At 50.5% G+C, this 25,926-nt stretch overlaps 1 protein-coding gene across 4 annotated transcripts in view; it reads left to right on the top strand.

The window, feature by feature from the left end:
* Nucleotides 1-25,642, top strand: part of TUFT1 (tuftelin 1) — a 48,715-nt gene extending 23,073 nt beyond the window's left edge. For 2 of the 4 annotated variants that reach the window (XM_084769283.1, XM_084769281.1), the window contains 10 exons: nucleotides 2,798-2,884; nucleotides 3,816-3,905; nucleotides 7,146-7,211; nucleotides 11,709-11,822; nucleotides 16,014-16,142; nucleotides 16,654-16,748; nucleotides 21,372-21,477; nucleotides 22,298-22,381; nucleotides 23,527-23,627; nucleotides 24,171-25,642. In XM_084769283.1, the coding sequence (XP_084625409.1) occupies nucleotides 2,798-2,884; nucleotides 3,816-3,905; nucleotides 7,146-7,211; nucleotides 11,709-11,822; nucleotides 16,014-16,142; nucleotides 16,654-16,748; nucleotides 21,372-21,477; nucleotides 22,298-22,381; nucleotides 23,527-23,627; nucleotides 24,171-24,234 (936 nt within the window). In that variant the 3' untranslated portion in view covers nucleotides 24,235-25,642. The remainder of the gene's footprint in view (nucleotides 1-2,797; nucleotides 2,885-3,815; nucleotides 3,906-7,145; nucleotides 7,212-11,708; nucleotides 11,823-16,013; nucleotides 16,143-16,653; nucleotides 16,749-21,371; nucleotides 21,478-22,297; nucleotides 22,382-23,526; nucleotides 23,628-24,170) is intronic. The other 2 variants (XM_084769284.1, XM_084769282.1) reach the window with 1 other exon arrangement.
* The last annotated feature ends 284 nt before the right edge of the window (nucleotides 25,643-25,926 follow it).

The raw sequence follows: 25,926 nt of genomic DNA, 5'->3' as shown, positions 1-25,926 counted from the left end.
ACTATGAAGTTAATTTTTTTAAAGGTTTTCTTTATCTTTTTTTTTTTTTTTTTAAACAATACCTAGTGGTAAATCTCAAAATAGAAATGAGGTCAGGCGTGGTGGCGTACGACTGTAATCCCAGCACTCAGGGGGCAGTAGCAGGCGGATCTCTGTGAGTTCAAGGCCAGCCTGGTCTACAAAGAGAGTCCAGGACAGCCAAGGTTGCTATTTAAAAATATTTATTTTGGCTTATTTATTTTATTCTGTATGCATGAGTGTTTTGCTTGCATTTATGACTGTGTACACGTGGTGCCCACTGTTGTTGGCTATTTATTAGCTTTAGAGGATTTTTCTAACCCTGCTAGCTCCCAAACAGTTGAGACAGAGACTTGTGGATTTATTTAACAAGCTTAAGCATCATAACTGGGCAGGTACGATTTAAACTAATTTTCTAAGCTAGTCTGACTACTTCCCAGCCACACACCCCAGGCTGCTTGCCAACATTTGTCCTGTCTGGGCTGCGTCTGTTTCATCAGGTGACGTCCCCTCTCCCCATCCTCTCCTTTCCTTTCTCCTCTCTTGGCCTCGTGGTCCCTACCTGAGACCCCGGTTACAGGCTGTCCACCCTTCCTTTATTAGCCAATCAGAGATAACTGGGGAGCAAAGTTTACCCAGCACTGTTTGGTGTACACGGAGAATGGACTCTTCTGGATTGCAGCCAGATCTTGGGTCCCGGAATTTGGCATCACAGTACATACAGCACAGGCCAACCCCCAACAGCCCACACGGCTCAGAGGAGGGTGTTGGCATGCCCTGGGCACTGGAGCTACGGGGGGGAGGGGGGGGCTGTAAGTTGCCATGCGGGTGCTGGAAATCAAACCTGTGTCCTCTGCAAGAACAGGTGTTGTTAATTGTTGCTCCCAGCCCCTTGCTTTGCGATATATTTTAGGTAAGGAAGGTCTTACATTATAGGCTGGGCTAACCTGGAACTTGCTGTGTAGCCCAGGTTGGCCTCAACTCTTGGTTCTCCTGGCTCTGCCTCCTCTGCTGGGTTCAGAAGTGTACACCTCTATACCCAGCTTTGGAATATTTTAGTATTTTAAGATAGGATTTCACTTTGTAGTTCAGACTAGCCAGAAACTCCTGTTTCAACCTCCACAGTGATAGGATTACAAGTGTGAGCTACCACACCCAGCTGGAAATGGAATTTTGCTTATTGTTTTATTAACATATTTTGTGTGCATGTGTGAGTGCGTGTGTGTGTGTGTGTGCATGTGTGAGTGCGTGTGTGTGCATGTGTGTGTGCATGTGTGTATGTGGGGGGGGAGGGGTGCATGTACCTATGTACCTGCGCACATACACAAGGACCAGAGGAGGCCATTGGGTGTCTTACGCCACTGTCTGCCTTTTTTCTTGAGGCACGGGTCTCTTCCTAAACCTGAGGACTGTGCTTTCTCAGCTAAATTGTAAGCCAGCAAACCTGGCAACCTTCCGTCTGTGCCCGACTTGGAGCTGGGGCCACAGGCACTTGTGGGGAAGCTGGCTTGTCACCTTGTGCCAGACTGTGAATTCCAGTCCCCGTGGCGTCAGAGAAGTGCTCTAGGCCATGGAGTCGCCGTCTCTCCAGCTCCCGCAAGTGAGATTTCATCTCTGGATTGCTAATTGCTGAAGTGCAGGAGGACACCGGTTTGCACATCGGGGTAGTGAGTGTCCCTCAGCCCTGTGGCTCTCCACTTGCCGTCCATGCGTTTCTTGGCTGTTCTCGCTGTAGGGTTGTATCATCTGCAAATAGGAATTGTTTTACTTCTTTCTTTCCAAACTGGATGCCTGTAATTACTTTATTTATTTTCCTTACTCATAGTAATTGCGTGCTTCTTGGAGAAGGCAAAGCTATCCCATAATCTAGCAGGGTAACCACTGTTGGCGTCTTGCTGTACGCCCTCCCAGACATATATGTGCTCCTCCTCCTCCTCCTCCTCCTCCTCCTCCTCCTCCTCCTCTTCTTTTTCTTCTGGTTTTTCGAGACAGGGTTTCTCTGTGTAGCCTTGGCTGTCCTGGACTCACTCTGTAGACCAGGCTGGCCTCGAACTCACAGCGATCCTCCTGCCTCTGCTTCCTGAGTGCTGGGATTAAAGGTGTGCGCCACCACGCCTGGCTCCGTGTGCACTTCTTTAAAAGAGAAAATGAAATTGTGTTAGTATACTCTGCCCTACCGTTTCCTTCCACATTTAATGACACATTGTAACATCTATAAGTATCTGGCATTTTGATGACTGCATGATATTCCTTTTAAGATTTACTTTAATTTATTGAATTAATGACTTATTGTTGGACATTTTGTCTATTTTCACTTTTTGCAACCATATCTAATGCTTGGCTGAACACAAATGTGCCATTTCCTCAGCTGGAAAATGCTGGTATGCTGAGGAGAGCCCGGCGTACTCTTGCGGCCCTCTTTCCATGGCCGCTGCAGGGCTGAGACAGAGTTCACCCTCCCCACTGCTTTTCCATCAAGCCACATTCGTACTGGTGTGGTTGTGTATTGTGCGGCTGGGTTTGCCGTGTTAGGACAAACGTCTAGGAGCAGATTGAGTAGGTCTAACAGTGACACTCTGGCTGGGCTGTAGCTCAGTTGGTAATGCTTGCCTCGCCTGTGTGAACCCCAGCACTCCTACACTGAGTGATAGGAGTCCACTGTTCACTCTGCCGAACCGAGTCACCAAATCGTCCCCCAGTGAGTTGGTGGTACTAGGGTGTCCTTCCTTCCGGGACGGGCTGCGTGTCCCTTAGCTGACAGTGCTGTCCTTTGCTGCAGGTGTACTTGAGGGGGCGGTCCGGAGACAAGATGACGCAGGAGAAGACCGTCAGCCAGCTGAGGAGTGAGGTCCAGTACATCCAGGAGGTGCGGGCCCTCCCGGCACGGGCACCTGCGTTCCCCGAACCTTATGTTTTTGGGGCTGCCGTCTTTTATGGGTTCTGATGTCTTTTTTTGTTTGTTTGTTTGTTTCTTTTATTGTCACTGAAGTTCCCTATGCCCTCCTATTTGTCAAACTCTGTGTGTGTGTGTGTGTGTGTGTGTGTGTGTGTGTGTGTGTGTGTGTGTGTTTATTTGTTATTTGTATTTTGAGACAGGATCTCTCTGTGGAGCCCTGGCTGTCCTGGGAGTCGATGAAGACCACACTGGCCTTGAACTCACAGAGATGTGCCTACCTCTGCTTCCTGAGTGCTGACACATGGCATTTTTGACCTTTTGGATCTAACCAATTAGTGAACAAAGAATTAAGTGCCCTGCACCTAGCCACGTCTCTGAGCTCCCTGGTGTGAATGGTCAGGACGTTCCCCCAGTGTTTCCCAGCCCCCACTGACCTGTGCTTCTCCTTAGCACTTTCCACTGGACTCCGTGCCACCCATCTTATTTGTCTTTTGTGTCATGTGTCTTTTCAACTAGCATGCCAGCCAGGCAGTGGTGGCACACGCCTTTAATCCCAGCGCTTGGGAGGCAGAGGCAGGTGGATCTCTGTGAGTTCGAGGCCAGCCTGGTGTACAGAGTGAGTTCCAGGACAGCCAGAGATATACCGAGAAACCCTCGAAAAGCCAACAGACAAACAAATGAAACAACTGAAACTCAGCTAGCATGTCAGCCCTGCCAGGGGAGGGGATTGATTTGTCCTGTGTGTACAGAGAGACAGGGTTGTCACCCAGTGAGCACAAGTCCTCTGTCTGCAGGCTCTGTGTAGAACAATGCCAGAGTGGAAGTGGTGGGGGGGGTGGTGGCCCAAGGGTTGGTTACGGTCCCTGCCCTGACTCTCAAGTGTCTGGCCCTCTTGTTCCAGGCCAGGAACTGTCTGCAGAAGCTTCGGGAGGATATAAGTAGCAAGCTTGACAGGAATCCGGAAGACCCTCAGCGTCAGCAGGAAATGCAGGTGCCCTGACGGCGTGGCCGGGAGGGGGGGTATGTTGGGGATCTGGCTTCTTGAGAACTCTCAGAGATGGGGTTCCCAGCACCTAGCCATAGACAGTCACCTGTTGGTCCAAACTTCCTGTAAGCTGATCTTGCGGAACTTGGGGGAGCTTAAGTAGAAATGGAAGTCTTTTTTGTTGTTTGTGTGTTTGTTTTGAGACAAGGTCTTTCTGTGTAGCCCTCACTATCCTACGGCTTGCTATGTAGACCAGGACTGCCTCCAACCTACAGAGACCCCCTAGCCTCTGCCTCTCAAGACTAAAGGTGTCACCACCACACTCTGCTAAGACTTATTACTTTTATTTTATGTGTATTAGTGTTTGCCTGCCAGTGTATTTATGTACTGTGTGTGTGCCCAGTGCCACAGAAGGCCAAGAGTGCTCAGGTGCTCATGAGCTGCCGTGTCTTCAGGCCACAGTGGAAGTCTTGTTCTAGTCTGTCATTTGTATATGCAGTTATCTCAGTCCAGGAGGGAAACTGAGGCAGGTGGAGGCAGCATTGGTGATTTGGGGTCAGTCAGACTGGTGACTGACATCTCTTTCTCTCATTTAGGGTCAGTCAGTGACTGATGTTTCTTTTTCATGTTCTCTACCTAAAATTTTAAAACCTTTGAAATTTGGAGACTGCAAGAGGCAGCTAGTAAGGCCGGGGGAGCGGGGAGGGGACAGGGTTCCTCTCTGGCTCAGGACAGGCTGCTCCACCACTGAGGAGGAGAGCTTAAACTGACCACCGCAGGAGCAGCCAGGGCTGCAAAAAGCAGCTGCTAGCCACAGAAATGCAGGGGATTGTAAAAGAGACTCTTGGATCTGAGAGCAGCCCTGAGCAGGAGCAGGCCGCGGCGGAGAGCTCTGCAGGCTGAGGCAGGCTCCAGCCTCTTTCCTTAGAGGCTGATGGTGAGGCCTGAGTCTACTAACTTATTTGTGAGAGAAAGAAGAGAAGTAAGCAAAGACCATTACACACACACACACACACACACACACACACACACACTCAAGAAAGGTGGATGAAACTTTTAAAAATTTCAACCCTATTCATTGTCTGGTCACAACTTTTATGTTCTTGAGTCAAAGCTCTCTATCACAGAAAAGGAACTACCTCATAGTCAAAAAGGCAAAAACAGATGAATTCTAAAATACAGCAAGTTACATGTTTTTTCATTAAAACTAAATCTCTCTTATCTGTGTATCCATTTCATGAGTCCATAAGTTCAGAAGGACAAAAGTTGACAAGGCCTAAAGGTTAACAGGGTCCGAGAGGTCACAAGAATATATGTCTTTTCAATAAAGACTGACTTGGCTACACATTATCCAGCTATCTCTTAGTTTATGGTGAGTTCAGGACAATAGTTTTATCTGCCTTCCATTCCCAGATACAAAGTACATTTAGAATGACAGCATTTTATGCCATAAGCTGACAAGGTATAAGGAATTACAACAAAACAGTTTGTGTTTTTTGACATTAAGGTTTGTACTTAATTTAGACTTTTTTTGTAGTCCCATTATATTGTGGGTTCATGGGAAGGTTAAACCAACTTGTATATTCTTAAGGTACATGCCAGGATTTGTGGTGCCATCTCTAGAGTGAAAGCTTATCTGTGGTCATAAATCTGTTGTTAGCCTGTCTCCTCGTGAGGCATCTGGAGGTCCACAAAAGCATTTACTGCAACCATAAACTTTCTTTCAACTATTTTAACTTTTTAGCTTCTAAAATTGTTTGGATCAAATCAGTAATTAATTCATCTGACCAGCAGTGCCTCGTCACAAAGATCCCGTAGGAGGTTTGTTCAGTCAGAGTGGGTAAATACCCAGAAAAAGAGATGCAGCAGTGCCGAAAAGAAGAGTTGTGAGGGGCTGGAAGCAGTTCTGGGGGTGCATCACAGCACAGACCTTGTGAATACCGGGCTACCTTCTAGAAAGCACACATGCTATTGAACTTCCCCAAATCAATGGCTTTTGACACTCTGCTGTCCAGCCTTTTCTAAGTTCCAGGAAAGGGGTGTCCTCAGAAGCAGAGGGCTGCCTTCTTGACCTCTCACTTGGGCTTCTGAGACCAGAGTTTTGTCTCTTTTGTTTGCCTTTTGACTTGAGCCAGGTGGTCTTTCTCCAGCAGGCCCCTCCCTGTTCTGAGAGGAGAAGTGGCCTGGCAGCTAGCTCCAGATGGGCTCTTCCTGTCGTGACTGGGTATTTTGTTTGTTTGCTTGCTTGCTTGCTTTTTGTTTTTCAAGACAAGGTTCCTCTGTGTAACTTTGGCTGTCCTAGACTCACTTTGTAGACCAGGCTGTCCTTAAACTCACAGCAATCCACCTGCCTCTGCCTCCCTGACTGCTAGGATCACAGGTGTACACCACAGTACCTGGCTTGACTGGGTTTTGCATGCTGGACATTTTCAGATGTATTTGCTCTGGCTGAAAGCAGCACTATCAGGCCAGTTGTCACACCTGGCTTGGTGGGGGGTGAGTGGGGGGCATCTTGTTGAGTGGCACCAGAACCTTTTGTGCACAGTCAGAGTCAGGCCACAAAGCCCGGGCCCCTTGGATGCACAAGCAGCAGTCCATGCTGAGCCGTCTGGCTTTGGCTTAGACAGAATGTAGTAAAAGCTTCCTCCTTTCTTGGTTTACACCCTGTCAAAACCTGTCAGGATCCCTCCACAGGGAGAGCTCAGGGTTGTGGCAAGCGGCAGCTTGTATTCCTGGGAGGGATGCACTCACACATTTTCAGTCCACTGCAGGCGTTAGCCTGAGGTCTGTTCCATCCACCCGACTGGTTCCAGTTCCCTCTCTAGGCCGCCTAGCTACCCTCTTCCTCCTGTCTTCTCAGGGAGCACTGGAAATCTGCCTCCCTCCTCGCTCCTTCTCTTCTGCTTGTTCCCACTTCTTCGCCTCCTTCCTTTTCCCTCTCTCTTTCCCTAAAGATTGAAAACAGGTTTTACATTTATTTTGCATGTGAGCACGCATATATAGCATGCATATGTGCACTCATGCATAACGTGCATACGTACACTCACTCATGCCGTGACACACTTGTGGGTGTCAGGAGGGCTTGTGGGGTGAGTTCTCTCCTCTGCTAGGTGGGTTCTGTCAGGTTTGGTGCCTCTGAGCCACCTCACAGGTCAGTAGGGGTTGACATCTGAGAAATACGATGCTTCAGAATTATTTGCTTGGTCAAATGGTTCTTAACTCCGGGTTTTGCTTCTCTCTGAACAGGTGGTGCTAGAAAAGCCGAATGGCTTCAGTCAGGATCCCATGGCTCTCTACAGCAGCCCACCTGAGGTAGGCACCTGGGAAGAGACCATGCTGGGCAGCCCTTAGCTGGCAGGCAGCACCCTCTGCTCCCTGGCCATCCCACCTCGTACTTCCGTGGTATAAAAATCAAACAGCAGAAACAGAAAAGGCAAAGCCTTTCAGGCTAACTGCATGGAAGCAGCTGCTGTTGGTGGGTGGGCCCCCCTAGAGCCGTGTCTGTTGGCTGCCCTTGCATGAGCCTGAAGAGCTTAGGAGGCGTCCCTGAAGACGCAGTGACTGACTGTTCTGGGATGTGACCTGAGCATCAGGACCTTTTTAAAAAAATGTTGATGAGTGCTTTGCCAGCATGTACGGATGTGTTCCACATGTGTGCAGAAGAGAGCAGAAGAGGCTGCTGAATCTCCTGGAACTAGTGGTAAAGACAGTTGTAAGCTATTGTGTGGGTGCTGGAGCTCAACATGGTCCTCTGGATGGGGAGGAAGAGCCCTTAGCTGCTGAGTCATCTCTGTAGCCAGCATCAGGATTATTTTATAGCTCTTTAAGTGGTTCTAATATTTGTCCAAAGTCTAGTGCCATTGTTTCCTATGTATAAGTCTTATTTTATTTTATTTTGATGGGGGACATGGTCTGTCTATGTAGTGCTGGCTGTCCTGGAACTCACTATGCATGTAGATCAGGCTGGCCTGTAACTAACAGAGATCCTCCTGCCTCTGCCTCCAAAGTGCTGGGATTAGAAGTGTGTGCCACCATGCCCGACTTTATTTAAGCCTTTTCATGTTAGTTGATAGACCTTCATTCTATTGCTGTGATTTTAAAACATGATACTTGTGAGGCTGGAGAGATGGCTCAGAGGTTAAAAGCACTGTCCGCTCTTCCAGAGGTCCTGAGTTCAAGTCCCAGCAACAACATGGTGGCTCACAACCATCTATAATGAGATCTGATGTCCTCTTCTGGCCTGCAGGTATACATGCAGATAGAGCACTCATACATATTTTTTTTTTAATGGTACTGGTTACCTTGTGTGGTTAAATAATAAGATATACTAACTGTAGAAAATCTTGGAAATTCAGAAACACAGAAAAGTAAAACAAGAAAAATCTAACAGTTTTAGACTATGTGTCAGTGGCAGCAGTAAGCTGCCTGTGAGCAGCCACTGAGGAGGAAAGGCCAGATTCCTGACTATTCTGCAAAATAATTGCAGGGCTGGTCAGAGTGAAGCCAAGTTAGCAAGTTTATTAGTAAAGATGAGGAATAGTGCACATTTCAGACGTCTGTGCAGGCATCAGGGAAAGCGAGAGGCCGAGGAAGAAGACAGCACACATGGCGGTATAGGCAGTCAACTTGGGTGTCTCTACAGCGGCGGCTTGTGATCTTGTGGCTTTCTAATTACATTGCTTGAAGGATATGATTTATGATTTGAAGACTAAGCAAAACTCAAATTTTAAGTTTAAAAATTAAGTAAAACTATATGAGGTGGTTTATTTCTTGTCTTAAGAAGAATTTCTTTTTGTAAATGAAATTGTCAGGTGGTTTAAAACACTGCTCTTTACGTTCATTTATTGTGTGTGTGCATGTGTGTGGAGCTCTGAAGACAGCTTGCAGGAAATGGCTCTGCCCTTCCGCCGTGTGGGTTGCAGGTGTCAGCCTTGATGAGGTGGTAGCAGACTCCGGCATCCACGGAGCCTCTTGTCCCTCTGTAAAGTGGCTTTCTGAGGTCTGGGTTTGGGGGATGAGAGAAGAGATGATTTGGTCACATGTACAAACGTTTTGGCCGACAGTGAGCCTGGTCCATTGTCGTCATCCGTGTCCTTGCTTAACTCCCTCCTGGGAAAGTGAGTGCGTCTCTAAGCACTCTGTGGTTTATCTCCCGACAGATTCCAGAGTCCCCGGGTTTCTTTCTCTCTGCATGCCCTTCCCCCCATTTTTCCTGTCTGTCCTTCTGTCTCTTCTCCAGAGAGAAAAAGGTTAAACTTCGGTGACGTTTTCTCTGTCTTTTCATCCATGCAAATACTTAGTTACAATTTTGAGGTGGAAGCACATACCACATTTCTTTGTCTCCTGTTTCTTTGGTGGGGGGCTTTTTGTTTGTTTGTTTTGTTTTGTTTTTAAGGGGCTCTGTTTGCTTGGTGCTGACGGTGAACCTAGGTCTCTTCAGTAATTATGGCCTCTACCACTAAACTACACACCCAGCCCCAAGGCCAATTTTTTGGGGTTGGGTGTTTCTGTATAGAACTGAATCACACCTCTCCATTAGTCACAGCTTATCATGGTTCAGCAAGGCCTTTCCCTGGTTCAACTGTTTTTTCTTCTTTCCCCACTAACTATAAAATACTTAATATATGACTTTAAATGTGGCTGTCAGGTCCTTTCACTTTATATGATGGGTTTATATCTTTTTTCCTGTTTTTTTTTTTTTTTAATTTGCTTTTTCTCAAAATACGTTTTTAGGGTCTATGCACATTACTGTATGAAGTCTGGTTTGTTGAGTCACGAATGATGGCACATTCCTGTTACAGTCTCAGGACTTCGGAGACTGATGTGAGCTTGAAGCCTAGTTTGTCATTTGTTCCTCTCACATGTAGTTTTATACCTTCCTCTTTTTGCTGTTTTGTGTTGTGTTACATTGTAAAAATCTCTCTCTGCATGCTGGGAATTAAGCTGAGGGCCTTACATGTTTATCAAACAGCTGCCATTGAGCTGAACCTCTGACATATTTTAATGGCAAAAATATCTCCATGTTGTCTTCTGAGGGTCTTCTGAGAAGACTAGTTGAAGCAATGCGTGCGGCACACACCCGGCAGCCCGTTGCCGTGTGCGGCACACACCCGGCAGCCTATTGCTGCGCTTTCACTTGGCCTAGGTGCTAGAGTGAGGCTAGAGAGCAGTTGACAAGGCAACCTAATCAATGTCCAGGTGTTAAGTGTGGCTCCAGCCATGTGCTCAATGCTAAGTGTGCAGCTTGGGCTGCTCATTTCCCACAGAGCACCACACCACATTTGGCAGATAAATTATTGGTAATAAATTATAGTAACACCTGGCAACGTCTGCCTAAATTCTTCTTACAAGCTCCAGACTGTACCAGATACTGCCTTCCCAACTTTGGCGGCAGCCTGTGAGATGGGGTCTGGTGAGGGGTCTTCCCCGGCCCACACGCGTACAGATGGAGGCGCACGGGAGCCAGGAGAAGGAGAAGGCTACAGAGCGTCTCCCTCCACCCCGTGAGAGCTCTGAGCTGGGGTGAAGAGGGTCTTGCCGCTTCCTACTGTGCAAGACCCGGAGTCTGCGCCAGACTCAGGGAGTTAAGCGGTGTTTCATACCTTCGCAGCAAAATGAGAGCGAGACCCTACACGCCTGCTCAGCCTTACGCCAGCCTGCGTTTGGGTGTGTCTGGGAGGGACAGCCAGCAGTCACCTCAGCAAGACACCCTTTGCTTCATCACGTCAGATCCCTGAGCTTCAGGTTGTTGCTCTCAACCTGTTGATCCAACAACAGCCCTTTTTATGCTGATCCCTGCGTTCAGTGTGAAAACAGCAAAAGGTGCCTGCGGGCTCTAGGGCTGCGGCCTCCATGTGGTGGGAGCCAGATGGCCACTGTCCCTGGGACTGGTCGTCCCTAAGCAAGGAAGGCCGATGGCCACAGGTTTGAGGCTAGACTAAGACTTATAGAGAGTTCCAGATCAGCCTGGGCTAGAGAGTGAGACCTTGTATTAAAACAACGACAACACAAAAGGAGATTCTCATCTGGAGGAAGGCAGGGCACGCGCACGTGCACACGCACATGCAAACATACACCTCTGCTGGGGAGTCATTCTACGGAGCCAGTGAGATGGTCAGATGACCGAGCCTGTGGCCAGGTTTGGGTTTGTCCTGAAGTCTCTGAGATCCACAGGTAGAAACCTCCCTACGTGTTCTGCGGCACGCACATTGCCACCCCAACACACAAAATAAATGTAAAAATGCTTTAAAGTAATTCATTCCTGGCTGGGTGTAATCCCTGCAGAGGCAGGCAGATCTCTGTGAGTTCGAAGCCAGCCTGGTCTAGAGTTCCGGGGCAGCCAGGGCTGTTACACAGAGAAACCCTGCCTTGGGAAAAAAAAAAAAAAAAGAAACTATCCCCTTGATGTGTTAAAAGTTACCTTGTCAGCCAGGCTGGTGGTGCACGCCTGTAATCCCAGCCCTTGGAAGGGGGAGGCAGGCAGATCGCTGCGAGTTCCAGGCCAGCCTGGTCTTCAAAGTGAGTCCAGGACAGGGCTACACAGAGAAACCCTATCTCAGGGGAGGGAAAAGTTACTGTATCCTAAATAGTTGGGTGATTTGAGACTGGCCAAGACGCTTAGGGATTAAGGGGGAACGTTTTTTTGTGTAAATAACTCAAAACATTTGGTTGCCCTTTCCTGTGTGCTGCTAATTCTTTTGTGAGGGTGGTCCCAAGAGATGGTCCAAATCCCAGGGGTGCAGGGGCCACCGTCTCTTACCAAGGCATAGATTCGGCAGCTTCCTCTTCCTTTGTCTGCCCCGGTTCTAGGTGCACACCAGCATGAGTGAAGATGTCGAGAGCTTGAAGAAGACCGTGCAGGACTTGCTGGCCAAGCTGCAGGAGGCCGAACAGCGACACCAGTCAGACCGTGTGGCTTTTGAGGTAAGAGCTGGTGTCTGGAGAGAAGGCGCCCTGAGGGACCGGCTGCTGGATGAGGGGCCAGTGACTCTCTCAGCATGGACTCCGTTTTCTTGGGTGGATGCCAGCCAACAAGAACTGCAATCCTGCGAAGCCTTGCTCACCTGCCTGCCTCTGCTTTCCTTAGGTATTAAGGTGTTTGCTGTCCAAATCTGGCAATAGTTCAGAGGCCAGGTGTTTTGTTTTTCTCTGCAGTGCTGAGGACGGAACTGTCTGTGCCTCATGCATGTTAGACAGTGCTCTACCGCTGAGCCACAGGGCTAGCCATGAAGGTCAGACCTTGTGCATGTTAGGCAGTGCTCTACCGCTGAGCCACAGGGCTAGCCATGAAGGTCAGATCTTGTGCATGTTAGACAGTCCTCTACCGCTGAGCTACAGGGCTAGCCATGAAGGTCAGATCTTGTGCATGTTAGGCAGTGCTCTACCGCTGAGCCACAGGGCTAGCCATGAAGGTCAGATCTTGATTCTCTGCTCTGCTGAAGTTGAGCATAGTTCTGGTCTGGGACAGCAGGTAATTCAGAAATCATTGCTGTGGACCATAGTAAGAATCACAGAGCCCGAGGCTCCTTGTAGGCAGCGCCTGTTGCTCTCGTGCTCATGAACCCCAGTGCCTGGTACATGGCGTAGGGTGGTGTTTCATCAGTGTGGGCTGGGTGAGTAAATAAATCTGTCTTCTCAAAGAAATAACTATGCCAGTGCACACACAGGGCTGTCACCTTAATTATTGTTATAGTTGGGTTGGGTTTTTTTTTATTCCATTATTTTATGTGTATGGCTTGCATGTATGTTTGTCACATGGGTGCCCGGTGCCTGAGGAGGTCAGAAGTGAGCATTAGAACCCTGGGACTGGAGTTCTAGATTGTGTGAGCCGCCGTGTAGGTGATGGGAATTGAACTTGTGTCTTCTGGACGAGCAAGTGCTGTACTCCACTGAGCCAGCCTGTGCTGCACTCCACTGAGCCAGCCTGTGCTGTACTCCACTGAGCCAGCCTGTGCTGTACTCCACTGAGCCAGCCTGTGCTGCACTCCACTGAGCCGTCGCCAGCCTGTGCTGCACTCCACTGAGCCGTCGCCAGCCTGTGCCATCATTCCTTTAGAGATAGAGTCTCATGTAGCTCAGATCAGCTTTGAAAATTCCTGGGTCCCTCTCTTCCCAAATGCTGGATTATAGGAGTCTGTCATCATGCCTGGTTTGATTTTTAAAAATTTTTGTGTGTGGTCATGGAAAATCGAATGCACACTAGGCAGGAACACTATCAGGAAACTACATTTCTAGTCCTATAGTTGATTTTGTTAAAAAAAAAAATCTGTACGGGCATGGTGGCGCACGCCTTTAATCCCAGCACTCGGGAGGCAGAGGCAGGTGGATCGCTGTGAGTTCAAGGCCAGCCTGGTCTACAGAGTGAGTCCAGGACAGCCAAGGCTACACAGAGAGACCCTATCTCAAAAAAACAGAGCAAAACAAATTCATTCATTCACTCGCTCACTCGTTGGTTCATTCCTTCACATGGCGGGTAGGGCACACCTCACTGCCATGGCGAGCCTGTGGAGGTCAGAGAACGGTTTACAGGGGTCTGTTCTCCCCCTCTACCATGTGTGCCCTGGGGGCTGAACTCAGGCCATCAGATTTGGTGGCAGTACCCTGCTGACCCATCTCACCAGCCCAACCCCCACCCCACCCCAGTAATCTAGATTGTTTAAGGAGAATTAAAAATATATATAAAGTCTATAAATATCAACCCCCTTTCTATTAAGAGTGTGCAATGTCAGCCTGGTGTGGTGGCGCACGCCTTTAGTCCCAGCACTCGGGAGGCAGAGGCAGGTGGGTCTCTGTGAGTTCGAGGCCAGCCTGGTCTACAAAAGTATACAAGGTCTTCGGTTCTCCATGGAAAAGTCTTTGGGTATAAAATGAAGTGCACTGAGCAGTTTTCTGTGCTGTGTGCAGCTACCCTTCTGTTATTGCTCACTCACATAAAAATATGCTACGATGGGATTGCGTTCATCATAGGCTCACTGAGAGTTTGTGGACGGGGGCCGGCCGGCTGAGTTCTTCTTCGTGGAACTAAAGCAGGAACTTTTTCTGTCGTGGGTGGGTGGTGTGTCCGTGGAGGTCCGGCTTCTTTGCTGGGGTTGGTTCTTTCCTCCCACTGCATGGCTTCTTGGCATCAAACTCAGGTCTCTAAGCTTTGTTGGCAACGCCTTCCCGCGCAGAGCCATCTTACCTAAGCACAGGATGTTTGAGAGGAAGATGGAGGATGAAGAGCAGCTCCAAGGATGGTGAACTGCCCTGAGGTTGAGGAAATGGAGCCCATGGCACGGCTTCCCTTAGAGCCGATTTCCAGTTCTGTTGGAAGGATTCATGAACTAGGCCGGCATCTGGATTGTGTGAGGCTGTGTGTGGTGAGCACTGCCTGCGGGTGGGTGTAGAAGAGGGAGCTAGGCTTTGTTTTCCTTGGCGCTTGGTTTCGAAGCAGACTTTCCTGTTATACATAGTTCAACTTGGGACGGTTTTAAGGCCAGTTTGTGAGCAAAGCAGCCATTTGACCATGACCAGTTTAGATAATACAATTATTCACGTATCACTCCGATGACCACCTATTTCCTCTGTTCTCTGGAGAAGATACAGGGAAAGGAGGCTGAAGGTGCAGCCCGAGCAGGGTTAGGGTTTTGGAAGCTTTGAGAAGTCGTGGCATTTCAGACACACTTGTCATTTCTGACTGCCCTGGGAAGGAAGAGCTGCGGGTGGGAGGCTGGGGATCTCGGTTTGTTTACCTGCCTGCAGGAAGTGCTGCTTAGGTCAGCGTCCTTCCCGCAGGAGCAGGGCAGGCAGCGCTGCTGGGAGAGAGGAGCCTGGTTGTTGTGTGTCTGCTTTTTTGCGTCTCTAATCTGTGGTAGATGTTAGATATTTAGATCGTGGCTCTTTTAACTCCGCTCTGGCGCACGTCAGCCTGCGTGTGCTGTTTCTCTACTGAAAGGAGCCTTTTCTAAGCTCCTGCCCACGAAGCTGGCCCATTTCAGGCCAATGCCTGGTACTGAGGGTTTCTTAACCTGCCCTGACGAATAGGATTGTCCAGGCTGCTTTTCTGAACCTGGGGTACGAAGGACAAGACTGACAGTTATCCTAAATGTCTCCTGTCCTGTTGTCCTGGCTGCCTGCTGTGAGGAGGGATTTGCAGTGGCCTTGCTTGGCTGGGGCAGGTGTGCTATGTGGCCTGAGGTCCCCTCAGCCGTTTCCTGCATAAGGCCCTGACTCTGAGATCGGGCAGAGCCAGGCAAACTGCTTCCTGTCACCAAGGCCTCCCAGGGCTTGCCTGGATTCTTTTACAGGGCCATCGATCGGGTGGCTGGGTGAGTGGGAATCGGAGAAGTGGATGGTGAAGCACCAGGGGCAGCACGGGCCCCGCCGGCCCTGCCTTCACCTGACACGGGCAAAGGACTGGGCTAAATGAACGCGCTTAAGGCTCACCGAGGCTGCAATCAAGGAACTTTGTGGCTGTTTGGACGTGTGGCGGGACTAAGGCCTGTGTGGCGCCACTGTGCACTGTGCTCAGGGATACGCAGGGCCTGAGAAGACCCTCCCGGGGCGAGGAAGGTGTTGGGAAGAGCTGTCTGTGGGGCTGGGGATGAGCAGGACTAGGGAGCTGTAACTAAAGCAAACACGTTCTTTCTTCACTTTCTCTTCCTAATGACTGCAAGTCCTGCTATTCATTCCTGAGTGGTTTCCCATTGGCTGAAGGACCAGCTGCCCACTGCATCAGCGTGCGCAGGCGCTGTGAGGCCTTGGCATGGAGGCGAAGGAGCAGGGAACTGGGAGGATGGGGTGCCTCTCCTGGGCCATTTGCTTCTGACTAGCAGGGAAGCCACAGCGTTGGGTTAGGCTTGGTCCGCCCTGGAGGGGGCTGTGGAGGTGTTGACGATGTCAGCCAGGGGGTGTTGGTGAACTGTGTGCCAGTTGACCTTGGAGATGGAGTTAGTCTGTGAGGGGCCAGTTGATCTCCACAGCAGCCCTGGATGGAGATGAGAAGTGACACTGCGCACGTGACAGTTGCTTCCTCTGTCCCACCCCAGCTCCAAAGCCACCTCAGGTTCCCTGTCGAAGGCTTAGCTGTGCGAGCCCTTTTCCTTCCACCATTGAACACACACTTCTGCGTCACAGGTCACACTCAACCGGTACCAGCGAGAAGCAGAACAGAGTAACGTGGCCCTCCAGAGAGAGGAGGACAGAGTGGAGCAGAGAGCCGCAGAAGTCGGGGAGCTGCAGAGGCGCTTGCTGGGCATGGAGGCGGTAATGGAGGCGCCCTGGGCAGGAAGGGACCCCAGGCTTCTCTCCCTAGTAGCTCCCCAAAGCACTCCTTCCCCAGCAGCCATGCGCATCCTGTCTGATACCTTCCAGCACTTTCTGAACGGAAGGTCTGTCATGCAGCCTCAGTCTCCTTCCACTCAGGGGAAACTGCTCCCTCCTCGGGCCTGCCCCTACCCAGATGCCCCTTGTGGGTTTCTGAGACTCTTCTCAGCAGCAGCCAGTCACTCCACCTGTTCCATCCAGGACTGGCCGGAGCCGGGAGGTGGGCTTGCACAATGCCGGGCCTCTTCTCCCTCGGGCAGATGGGCGAGGCTGGGAAGTTTCTGTAAGCTGAGAGTGGAGAGGGCTAGCCCTGACAGGGGAGGGCGCCCATCAAACCAGCCCGGCCTGCTGCTCTCTGGCAACTGTCCCAGACCCAGTAGCAGCCAAGCTACCCATTTTACCCCAAGGCGTTGCCGTCCCTGCTACAGGCCTTCTCTTTTGTCCCACCCAGGAGCATCAGGCCTTATTGGTGAAAGTGAGGGAAGGGGAGCTGGCCCTAGAGGAGCTTCGGACCAAGAACGCTGACTGCCAAGCAGAAAGAGAAAAGTAAGGGCCCTGTTCACTGAAAAGCTGCGGTGGTGCAGACTGTCAGGCCTCCCAGGTTAACTCAGTGTGCTCAGTTGGGGAGGCCCTCCTGGCAGGCACTGATCAGAGGGCTGCCTTCCTCAGGGAGCTCATTTAGCATGGGGGCAGTGACCTGAAGACAAGGATTTCTGGCTTTAGAGCTAAGGTGAGTGGAGCGGAGGCAGCGGGGAGGGCAGCATAGCTGTCCTGGCTCTCAGTGCAGGAGGCTTCACTGGGTGTGTCACTCCGTGTCTCCTACCCCTAAAGCAGACACACTAGACATTCCTGAAGGTCGTATAAACTTCTCCAGTCCTTCAGAACCAGGCGGGTAACATCATGAGGATTTCCTGTTGCTCTAAGCAGTTCAGATAGAAACGAAGAACCACCTGCTGTCCTCAGAGGCCTGTACAGGGATTACTGAGCGTTCTTTTCCTCCAAGGTTAGAGTTTGGCAAACCTCCTGTGAGGAGAGGGGATCAGAGGCTCCAGATCAATGGGACCCTCAGAGCAAAGAGCGCTTCCTCAATTGTCAGGACCGAATGAGACCTTGACAGGGCGTGGTGGCACATGCTGTGATCCGAGCACTTAGAAGGCTGAGGCAGGAGGATTGCTATGAGTTCAAAGCCAGCTTGTGTTACAGAGTGCGACTATGTAAGTAACAATGCTCCTTCTAGATGAAGTAGTGGTGGTCTGTACCTGTTGTCCCCGGTACTCAGGAGGCAGAGGCAGGGGGACCATGAGATCCAGGCCAGCCTAGAAACTTAACACGATTTGGCTCAAAGATAAATAATAAACAAACAGTTAAATCTCAGGGAGCCACCAGACGGTGGTGGCGCACGCCTTTAATCCCAGCACTCGGGAGGCAGAGGCAGGCGGATCTCTCTGAATTTGAGGCCAGCCTGCTCTACAAAGTGAGTCCAGGACAGCCAGGGCTACACAGAGAAACCCTGTCTCTAAAACAAACAAACATCTCAGGGAGCCGTAGTAGGTCTGTTCACCATTATATAAGTGACTTCTTCAAATTCCACAGACATTACCTAAAGGGCGAAGATGAGCAGACCCTGCCACAGCCCCTCTGTCTTCAGAGGGTCTTTTCTCTTCCTGAGAACAACCCAGGTTTGGCCTTCCCGGCTTGGAAAACGTGGGCACCTTTTTTTTATTGTAGCCTCCTTTTTAGTTTGACGTCATATCCTCAAAGTAACTTTAAGAGAACAGTTGGAACTGTATTAGTGTGCTTTTTATTTATTTTATTTGGGTTTCTTATGCCTCTTCCTTCCTCCCAGCCCTCCCCCAACACTAGGCAGGAGGGAAAGAAAGAACGTTAGAGGGGAAGGGCCCGTGACAGGCTTTTCAGGCTCCTTCCTGCTGGTTACGGTCATCGGGTTCCTTGGGGCAAGTCCGGTCGTTGTCATCAGGGCATCTTTAACTTCTTCTCCTCAAACTGAACCAACAGCACCCAGGGGCAGCAGGTGGAGCAGGAGCCACCTTCTTCCGAGCACCCCTGACCCTCTCCAGGCTCTGGCATTTATTCCCTTTCTGAGCCCCCAGAATTAAACTATCTGTAGCTGGCAAAGATCGCGCCCTTCTCGGAGCCTGCAGGAGGCAAATAGTCTGCTGCCGTGGCCAATCTGGGGCAGTGTGTATTCCACACATGGGTTGAAACAGAAACATGTTTACACAACACAACTGAGTTTTAAAAGACATCAGAACTCCCACAACAGAGCTAGGAATGGGGGCCCACGCCTTTAATCCCAGCACCCAGGAGGCAGAGGCAGGTAGATGTCTATGGACTCTAGGCCACCCTGGTCAACATAACAAGATCTAGACCATCCAGGGCTTCACAGTGAGACCCTGTCTCAAAGAGAAAAAACAAAACAAAACCCAAGAAACCGGAAATGTCTCTTTACTGAATATCTACAGTCTTATTTTGTTGCCATTGGTCCCCAAAACAAACAATAAAGAGTTATGTGGGTGGCATTTATATGGCATCGGTATCCTACATAGTGTAGAGGTGAGGTGTAAGGGGGGTGCACACACACAGACGGATGCAAATACTAAAGAGAAACAGAAGCACATGGCTGGGGGTCTCTGCGATCACTCCCCCTCGGGTGCTGGGGGATGGCTGCGTTCAGAGCTCCCACCTCCTCTGTGTGGAAGGTACCTAGGGCAGAGTAAAAGAGAAACAAAGGGCGAGATAATCCAGACGAACGTTCTGGAATAGTGTTTGACACGTGTGGAGCGCCGAGGGTGGGATTCACACCGTTTGAAGTCCGAGAAGGATGAGGGGGCAGGTGCATTGTAACCAACCCACCCCGAGCGCTGCCCATTTTCTTTTTGTTTTGTTTTGTTTTGTTCTGTTCTGTTTTTCAAGACAAGGTTTCTCTGTGTAGCTCTGGCTGTCCTGGAACTCACTCTGTAGAGGAGCAGGCTGGCCTCGAACTCAGAGATCCACTTGTCTCTGCCTCCCTAGTGCTGGGAATAAAGGCGTGCGCCACCACCGCCCAGGTACTAGCATGTACTTGTCAATTTCTTCAGGCAGAGCTGGGAAGGAGCAGTGCCTGTGGCCTTTCAGGGTTCTCCGGGCATCCTCAAAAGTGACTAAGGGAAGCTTTCTCTACTACTCAGCACCGTGATGTCAGCCAACCTTCTCCTTCTCTGCTGACACTGACTGTGGGTCCCACAGTCTCATTCAAGTCTGAGACTATCCAGACCAATGCAGGCCCCTCATGTCAAGGGTTCAGTTTTACCCCAACTTTAACTGCCAGTCAAAATTAGTGTGCTCAAGGGCACTCAGTCCACCTTTCTCATTTGCCTACAAAGTGTGAGTGTGTGAGGTGGGCTTCTTCCTAGTTGCTTCCTCATGCTCAAGAATTTGTTGTAGTGGCTCATGCAACTGATGAAACAATATTATAAGTTCCTTTTGCTTTTTTGAGAGAGGGTTTGGCTGTCCTGGACTCATTTTGTAGACCAGGCTGGCCTTGAACTCAGAGACCTGCCTGCCTCTGCCCCCTGGATGCTGAGATTACGGGCATGCAACACCATGTCCAGTTTATTATTATAAATTCTTTTTTTTTTTTTTTTTTTTTTTTGGTTTTTCGAGACAGGGTTTCTCTGTGTAGCCTTGGCTGTCCTGGACTCACTTTGTAGACCAGGCTGGCCTCGAACTCACAGCGATCCGCCTGCCTCTGCCTCCCGAGTGCTGGGATTAAAGGCGTGCGCCACCACCGCCCGGCTCTTATTATAAATTCTTAAAGGATCCAGGTGAACACAAGATGAAGTGGTGTATAGGGTGAGGTCCAGAGGGTCCAGTGCTGCTGTCCCCAGAGGGCAGGTACATACTGTCCCCTGAAGTGTGTATGGGGATGTTGCAGTGTGCAGGTACTGTTTCTCCCCAGACACTGGAGAAGGGCTGACGTTTGTAACACATTTTAACTATCTACAAACCCCAGGCAACAGTCCTGTCTTTTTCTTTCTTTCTTTCCTTTTTTTTTTTTTTTTTTTTTTTTGAGACAGGGCTTCTCTGTGTAGCCTTGGCTGTCCTGGACTCACTCTGTAGACCAGGCTGGCCTCGAACTCACAGCAATCCACCTGCCTCTGCCTCCTGAATGCTGGGATTAAAGGTGTGCGCCACCACACCCGGCCAGCCATTTGTTTAGTGTACTAAGACCTTAGCACTTCTGCAGATTGCAGGCCTCTTGTCAGAAGGTGGAAACCCAAGACCAAATACTGTAGAGTAGAACATGTTTCCTTAACTCCTGTGCTTGGAAATGTATAATGGTTTGAGGAATTCTCTGTTAATAATCAAGGACAGAGGGGCTGGAGAGATGGCTCAGCAGTTAAGAGCACTGGCTGCTCTTCTACAGGACCAGGGTTCAAGTCCCAGCACCCACATCGCAGCTCTCGCCTGTCTGTGACTCCAGTTCCAGGAGAGCCAACAGACACACAAGCGACAAAACACCAATGCACATAGAATATAGAAACAAATCATTGAGATAAAAAGAAATAAGGACAGAGCAGCTGCTTCTTATTGAGGATCCTGGCTTTGTTTGCTTAGAGTGATCCTAGTTCCTACTTAAATCTTCTAAGTAATCAGAAACTTAAAATAACAAGACAACCAACTTTCTCCTAGCTTTAATACTGAACAATTTTAATAATAATGTTAATTTTTTTTTTTTTAAGCCAACAGTGGTGGTACACGCCTTTAATCTCAACACTCAGGAGGCAGAGGCTGGTGGATTTCTGAGTTTGAGGTCAGGCTGGTCTACAGAGTGAGTTCCATCACAACCAGGGCAGCACAGAGAAACCCTGCCTCGAAAAACAAAACCCAAAGCCAACAAACAAACAAACAAGCAAGCAAACAAATCCCTACCCCTGGCAAGGCATGTTGCCTTGTGTCTGTAATCCTAGTAATTTGGAAGGTTGGTTCAGGCCTACCACGTAACACAAAACTCCTGCCCCCTAGTGGCATGCAAGTGACTTACCCTGTCTGTGTCAGTGAGGCTTTAAAAGTGCCTGGTTACTTGTCTCTAGGCAGGCCATGGGGCTCAGGGACTCACCCTGGGTGGCAAGTGTGACTTCACCTTGGCCTCCTGGTCTTTCTCCCCAGGGCTGCTGCTCTGGAAAAGGAAGTGGCCGGGTTTCGTGAGAAGATCCACCACTTGGATGACATGCTCAAGAGCCAGCAGCGGAAAGTTCGGCAGATGATAGAGCAGGTAGACCGGGGGTCCTGTCTCAGCTGCTCTGTGTACACCCCCAAGCCTGTGCTGTCATTGTGTACACCCTTCGGCACCTGAGGCCCCGTGAGCGTCCCGGCTGCGGTTGCTAGGTTCCGGGCAGTGGCCCCGTGAGCGTCCCGGCTGCGGTTGCTAGGTTCTGGGCAGTGGCCCCGTGAGGGTCCCGGCTGCCGGCTGCTAGGTTCCGGGCGGTGCTCTTGTTTCCTATCACTGTTTTTGCATCTAGCTTCTGGCTTCCCCTTGGGAAGGGGAAGGCTGGTCTCACATTTCCTTGGTGAATGAGTAGTGGAGTCATAATAAACTCAGTTACCTGCAGAGATTGTCCGTCCTCATGCCTCCTGCAGATCTCCTGCTCAGTTCTGCCTGAGCATCAGGGTAGCGTGTTGGGATAGGCCTGGTGGCAAAACTGTTTGGAGACTCTAAGGTTACCTCTCTGGATAGAGAGGGGTCCCCTCCCCGCTTCCTGCCAGCTCCCTTATATGTGTTTCTCACTGTCTAGAACTGTGTCTGTGATACAGTAAGCACTCAGCAAACGTTCCCTAGGTGAATGTATAGACAATTTATACTTTCCAGAACCAAACGGAATAGGTGTGGAATTGTCTGTTTGGATTTGAGATTGCCCCCGCCCCCCATCTGGGTTCATTAATAATGACAACAGAGGTTCTGTAGAAACACCATAACGCCAGAGGCGCAGACCTCTCCTCTTGCCTCCTCTGCCTTCCCTGCGCCCAGGGTGGTGTTTGGGGAGGATGTAGCTCATCTTTGCAAGATGAACTCCATGTCTCTTACATCTTTGCAGCTCCAGAATTCAAAGGCTGTGATCCAGTCGAAGGATGCCACCATTCAAGAGCTCAAGGAGAAAATTGCCTATCTGGAGGCTGAGGTCTGTGGGGACAGCCCCCAACGGGGAGCTGGGCTCTGGAGAAGCCTGGGCACGTGGAGGGGAGGCTGAGGTCTGTGGGGACAGCCCCCGACAGGGAGCTGGGCTCTGGAGGAGCCTGGGCACGCGGAGGGGAGGCTGAGGTCTGTGGGGACAGCCCCCGACAGGGAGCTGGGTTCTCGAGAAGCCTGGGCACATGGAGGGGGCGTGGTCCTGTCCAACAGCTGCTCCGAACTGAGTATCTAGCAGCGTCGAGTTAATAGTTTCCAGGGTGCAGTTGACAGCATCCCCACTGTTGAAGGCAGAGCGTTGTGGTACAAGCCACCAACCATAGCACATTTTGACCAAACAAGCTTTGCTGACGGTGGAGCCAGTCTTTGAAGGAGGAGGGGACATTCTCTGCTTTGCATCTCCTCATAGCTCTGGTGAAGGGTTCAGTCAGCTATCAAGATGACTTCCTAGTCCCATCTCTGCTTTGCTGCAGAGCCCTTCCGGTGTGTTGACCACCCTTGGATCACTTGCAAGCCACTGTGTGAAGATCTCTGTAGTAGGGGAGACAGGTGGGAGACAGGGTAGAAAAAACATGGTCGAGAGTTAAAGATGGGATATGTTGGGGAAAAACAAAACAACACTGAAATTATTTGGGCTGGAGAGATGGCTCCAAGGTAAGAGCTTGCTGTTTGGTTCCCAGCTCCTACATCTGGCTGCCCACGACCATGTGTGTGTCCAGTTCCTAGGCTGCTGACCTTTTCTTCTGAACTCCAAAGGCACCTGTATGCATGTGGCACACACTCACACAGACATGCATATAAATAAAAAGTAAAAGTAAAAACAAACCAAGAAGCTACAGATACTCAAAAAAAACTAGGCTGTTGACAAAGGCATAAGACTGTTTTAACTGAAGACACAAAGCCATGTTCAGGACACATACATGGAGGAGGAGGAGCCAGAAGTGACTGGGTTGCTAGGTTACGGAGGAGCAGGCACTTGGGGCAGAGAGTGATCCGTTCTGAAGATGATGAGGGGAAAGGACACCCCTGGCTAACGGGAGCACCCGTGCGGTGCTCCTGGCTAACGGGAGCACCCGCGCAGGTTACATGGGGCACTCAGCAGCCCCAGAGACCCACTGACCTGCGCTTGCCTTGCAGAACTTGGAGATGCACGACCGCATGGAACATCTCATAGAGAAGCAGGTCGCCCGCGGGAGCTTCAGCACACAGACCCGAGCCAAGACCGAGGATCTGGGCAGGTGAGCGCCTGCAGAGCCTGGGCCCAGGAGGACGGGAAAGCTCCGAGGAGCTGTGTAAAGCTTGCTGCCCTGAGGCCCAGCTTCCTGCCCCCATCTCCCATCTGTGTTCAACAGGCTGCTTCCTAGCCTGGGAGGAACATTCATGGCTCCTGGAAGTGTATGAGCCCCGCGATTGCATGTGAATTTTATTTATAATATTTGTGTATTGCAAATTTGTACATATATTTGCATATTTCTAGAGGAGAGTCTTTTGTTTCTAAGAGAGTCACAAAGAGGCCTCAAATCTTGGGGGAAAACCAAGACCCTGAGCTCTGTACACTCCTCAGGTGTGTAGCTAGCTACTCCATCTGTACCACCCTTGCCAGCAGATGAATGGGCCGTGCCACAGCTTCTCCTCCATGTTACTGAAAATCACATAAGAGCTCACGAGATGAGCCAGCCCTGCAGTGTAGTATTCCAGAGACACCGTGGAACCAGGGAGGGGAGGCTCTGGGAGGCGGGGTGCAACGGCACAGCCCTCACCATCTACTCCTTTCTCTCCAGTGTCAGGATATCCAAGCCCCCCAGCCCTAAGCCTCTGCCTCTCATCCGGGTGGTAGAAACCTGAGCTGCCGGGAGACGAAGTTGCCACTGTGTCGCCTCAGTCCTGCAGAGAAGCCCACCACCCCTGTAGGCCGCTGACGCTGGCTTCCCGACTACCCTGGTGGCCCCAGGTCTTGGGCTCATGCCCCGGGCTTCTGTCCTCTGCTTGCTGGCAGATGGGGCGGGGGCATCTGTCTCCTCGGGACACTGCAGACCTTGGGAAGATGGTCTCCTGCCAGCAGGAACAAGGCAATATCCTTACTCTCAGTTAGTGTTTTCCCATGTACCAGAGCTCCCTGCTGCGTACACTGGAGTCTAGCTGCCCAAAGACAGCCCCTCGTCAAGTCCAGAGAAGGGACAAAATTTGTCTCAGCCTGAAAGACTGGAAGCACAGACGTCCAGTGGCTGGAGGTGTCCCGGGGGAACGAAGTTCCTTCTGCAAACACAGCTCAGGTCTCAACAACAAACTGTTTGTTTTCCCACTTGGCTCCACCGTTGTGCCATGCTGACCAGGGCCTCCTACAGACAGCCAATGGGAGCTAGCTGGACAGGTCTGGTCTCAGCCGGGCAACCTAAACTAGCTAGTGTGCCTTCCTGAAGACAGAGGAATGTGCATCCAGGGAGCAGTTTAGCAGGAAGATTCTCTAGGGCCACGAATAGTTTTTGGGGCTTCGCTGTCTTGGAAGGTCCCAGGCTGTGGGTTTTCCCCTGCAGTGCCCTGAGAGGCACAACTCAGTCTTCCTAACCCAGAGCTAAAAACTTTCCTCCGAGTCGCATCAGTCCCAGCAAAACCGCCACTGTATTTATTTTGCTAAGTTATTGCTGGTTTTGCTTACATCTCATAATTGATTCAGTACCAGTGTTGTACAGGCTTCTCTAAGGTATTTGGGTTTTCCTGACTGTGGGGAAAGTGTTCTGGTTTCCCAGGGGCGTACTAACTCCCCATTCCGCCCCTCTATCTCTGCTTTTCACTTATTCCTCCAGAACCAACCTGTATCTCAGAGGGCTAGCGTCTGTCCCTGAGTGTGTGCTGTCTGCGGAATAGGACAGTTGGGACTGTTTGGGGGGCCCAGGTGGGTTCTTCTAACCCCTCGCACCCCATAACAACCTCTGTCCCACCCCGAATGACCCTGTAGCTCATTGTATTTCCTGGAGGCCTAGTAGCCTCAAGAGTGTTCAGGCACGTGACTGCGGGGCCATGGGGACAACTTCAGTCTTAGGTATACTTGCCCCACGGCCAGAAGCCTTAAGTCTGTGTTTCTACGTCAGGACTCAGCCCAGGGCCTGGCTTTGTCTGCACAGTGTCCTGAGACTTCAGGCAGTCTCTCTGCAGAATGAGGGCGTTCGGTGTGATCTCTGTGCCCCTTCAAATTCATTTCCTGTCTGTGACACTCAGTCTTTGTATGGTGACTTTAATAAATTATGCTAACATATCTCTTTGCCCTATGGGCCTCCTTTTCCTTCTTGGAGAGGATGAAAGAGCACACAGTACACCGTCTCTTGAAGGTGGCATCCTGTTGTCAACGTCTGAAAGGTATGTCACAGCTCTCTCAGACCATGACGTGTGGGTGTTGTGGCATTCAGAGAAGTCATGAGCCATCAGGCCCTGCGGGATCACCGAGCTTGGCCATTCTGTGTCCTGATTTGGAACAGCACTACCCAGAATCCCAGGTCCTGAGACTGCAGGGAGGGACACTAGCCCCAGCAGAGGGACAGA

Source organism: Acomys minous (assembly GCF_964271855.1).
Source record: "Acomys minous genome assembly, chromosome: 19".
In the NCBI taxonomy this organism is placed as follows: Eukaryota; Metazoa; Chordata; class Mammalia; order Rodentia; family Muridae; genus Acomys; species Acomys minous.
The sequence above is the reverse complement of the archived record's forward strand: the minus strand, read 5'-3'. Positions and strand labels throughout refer to the sequence as shown.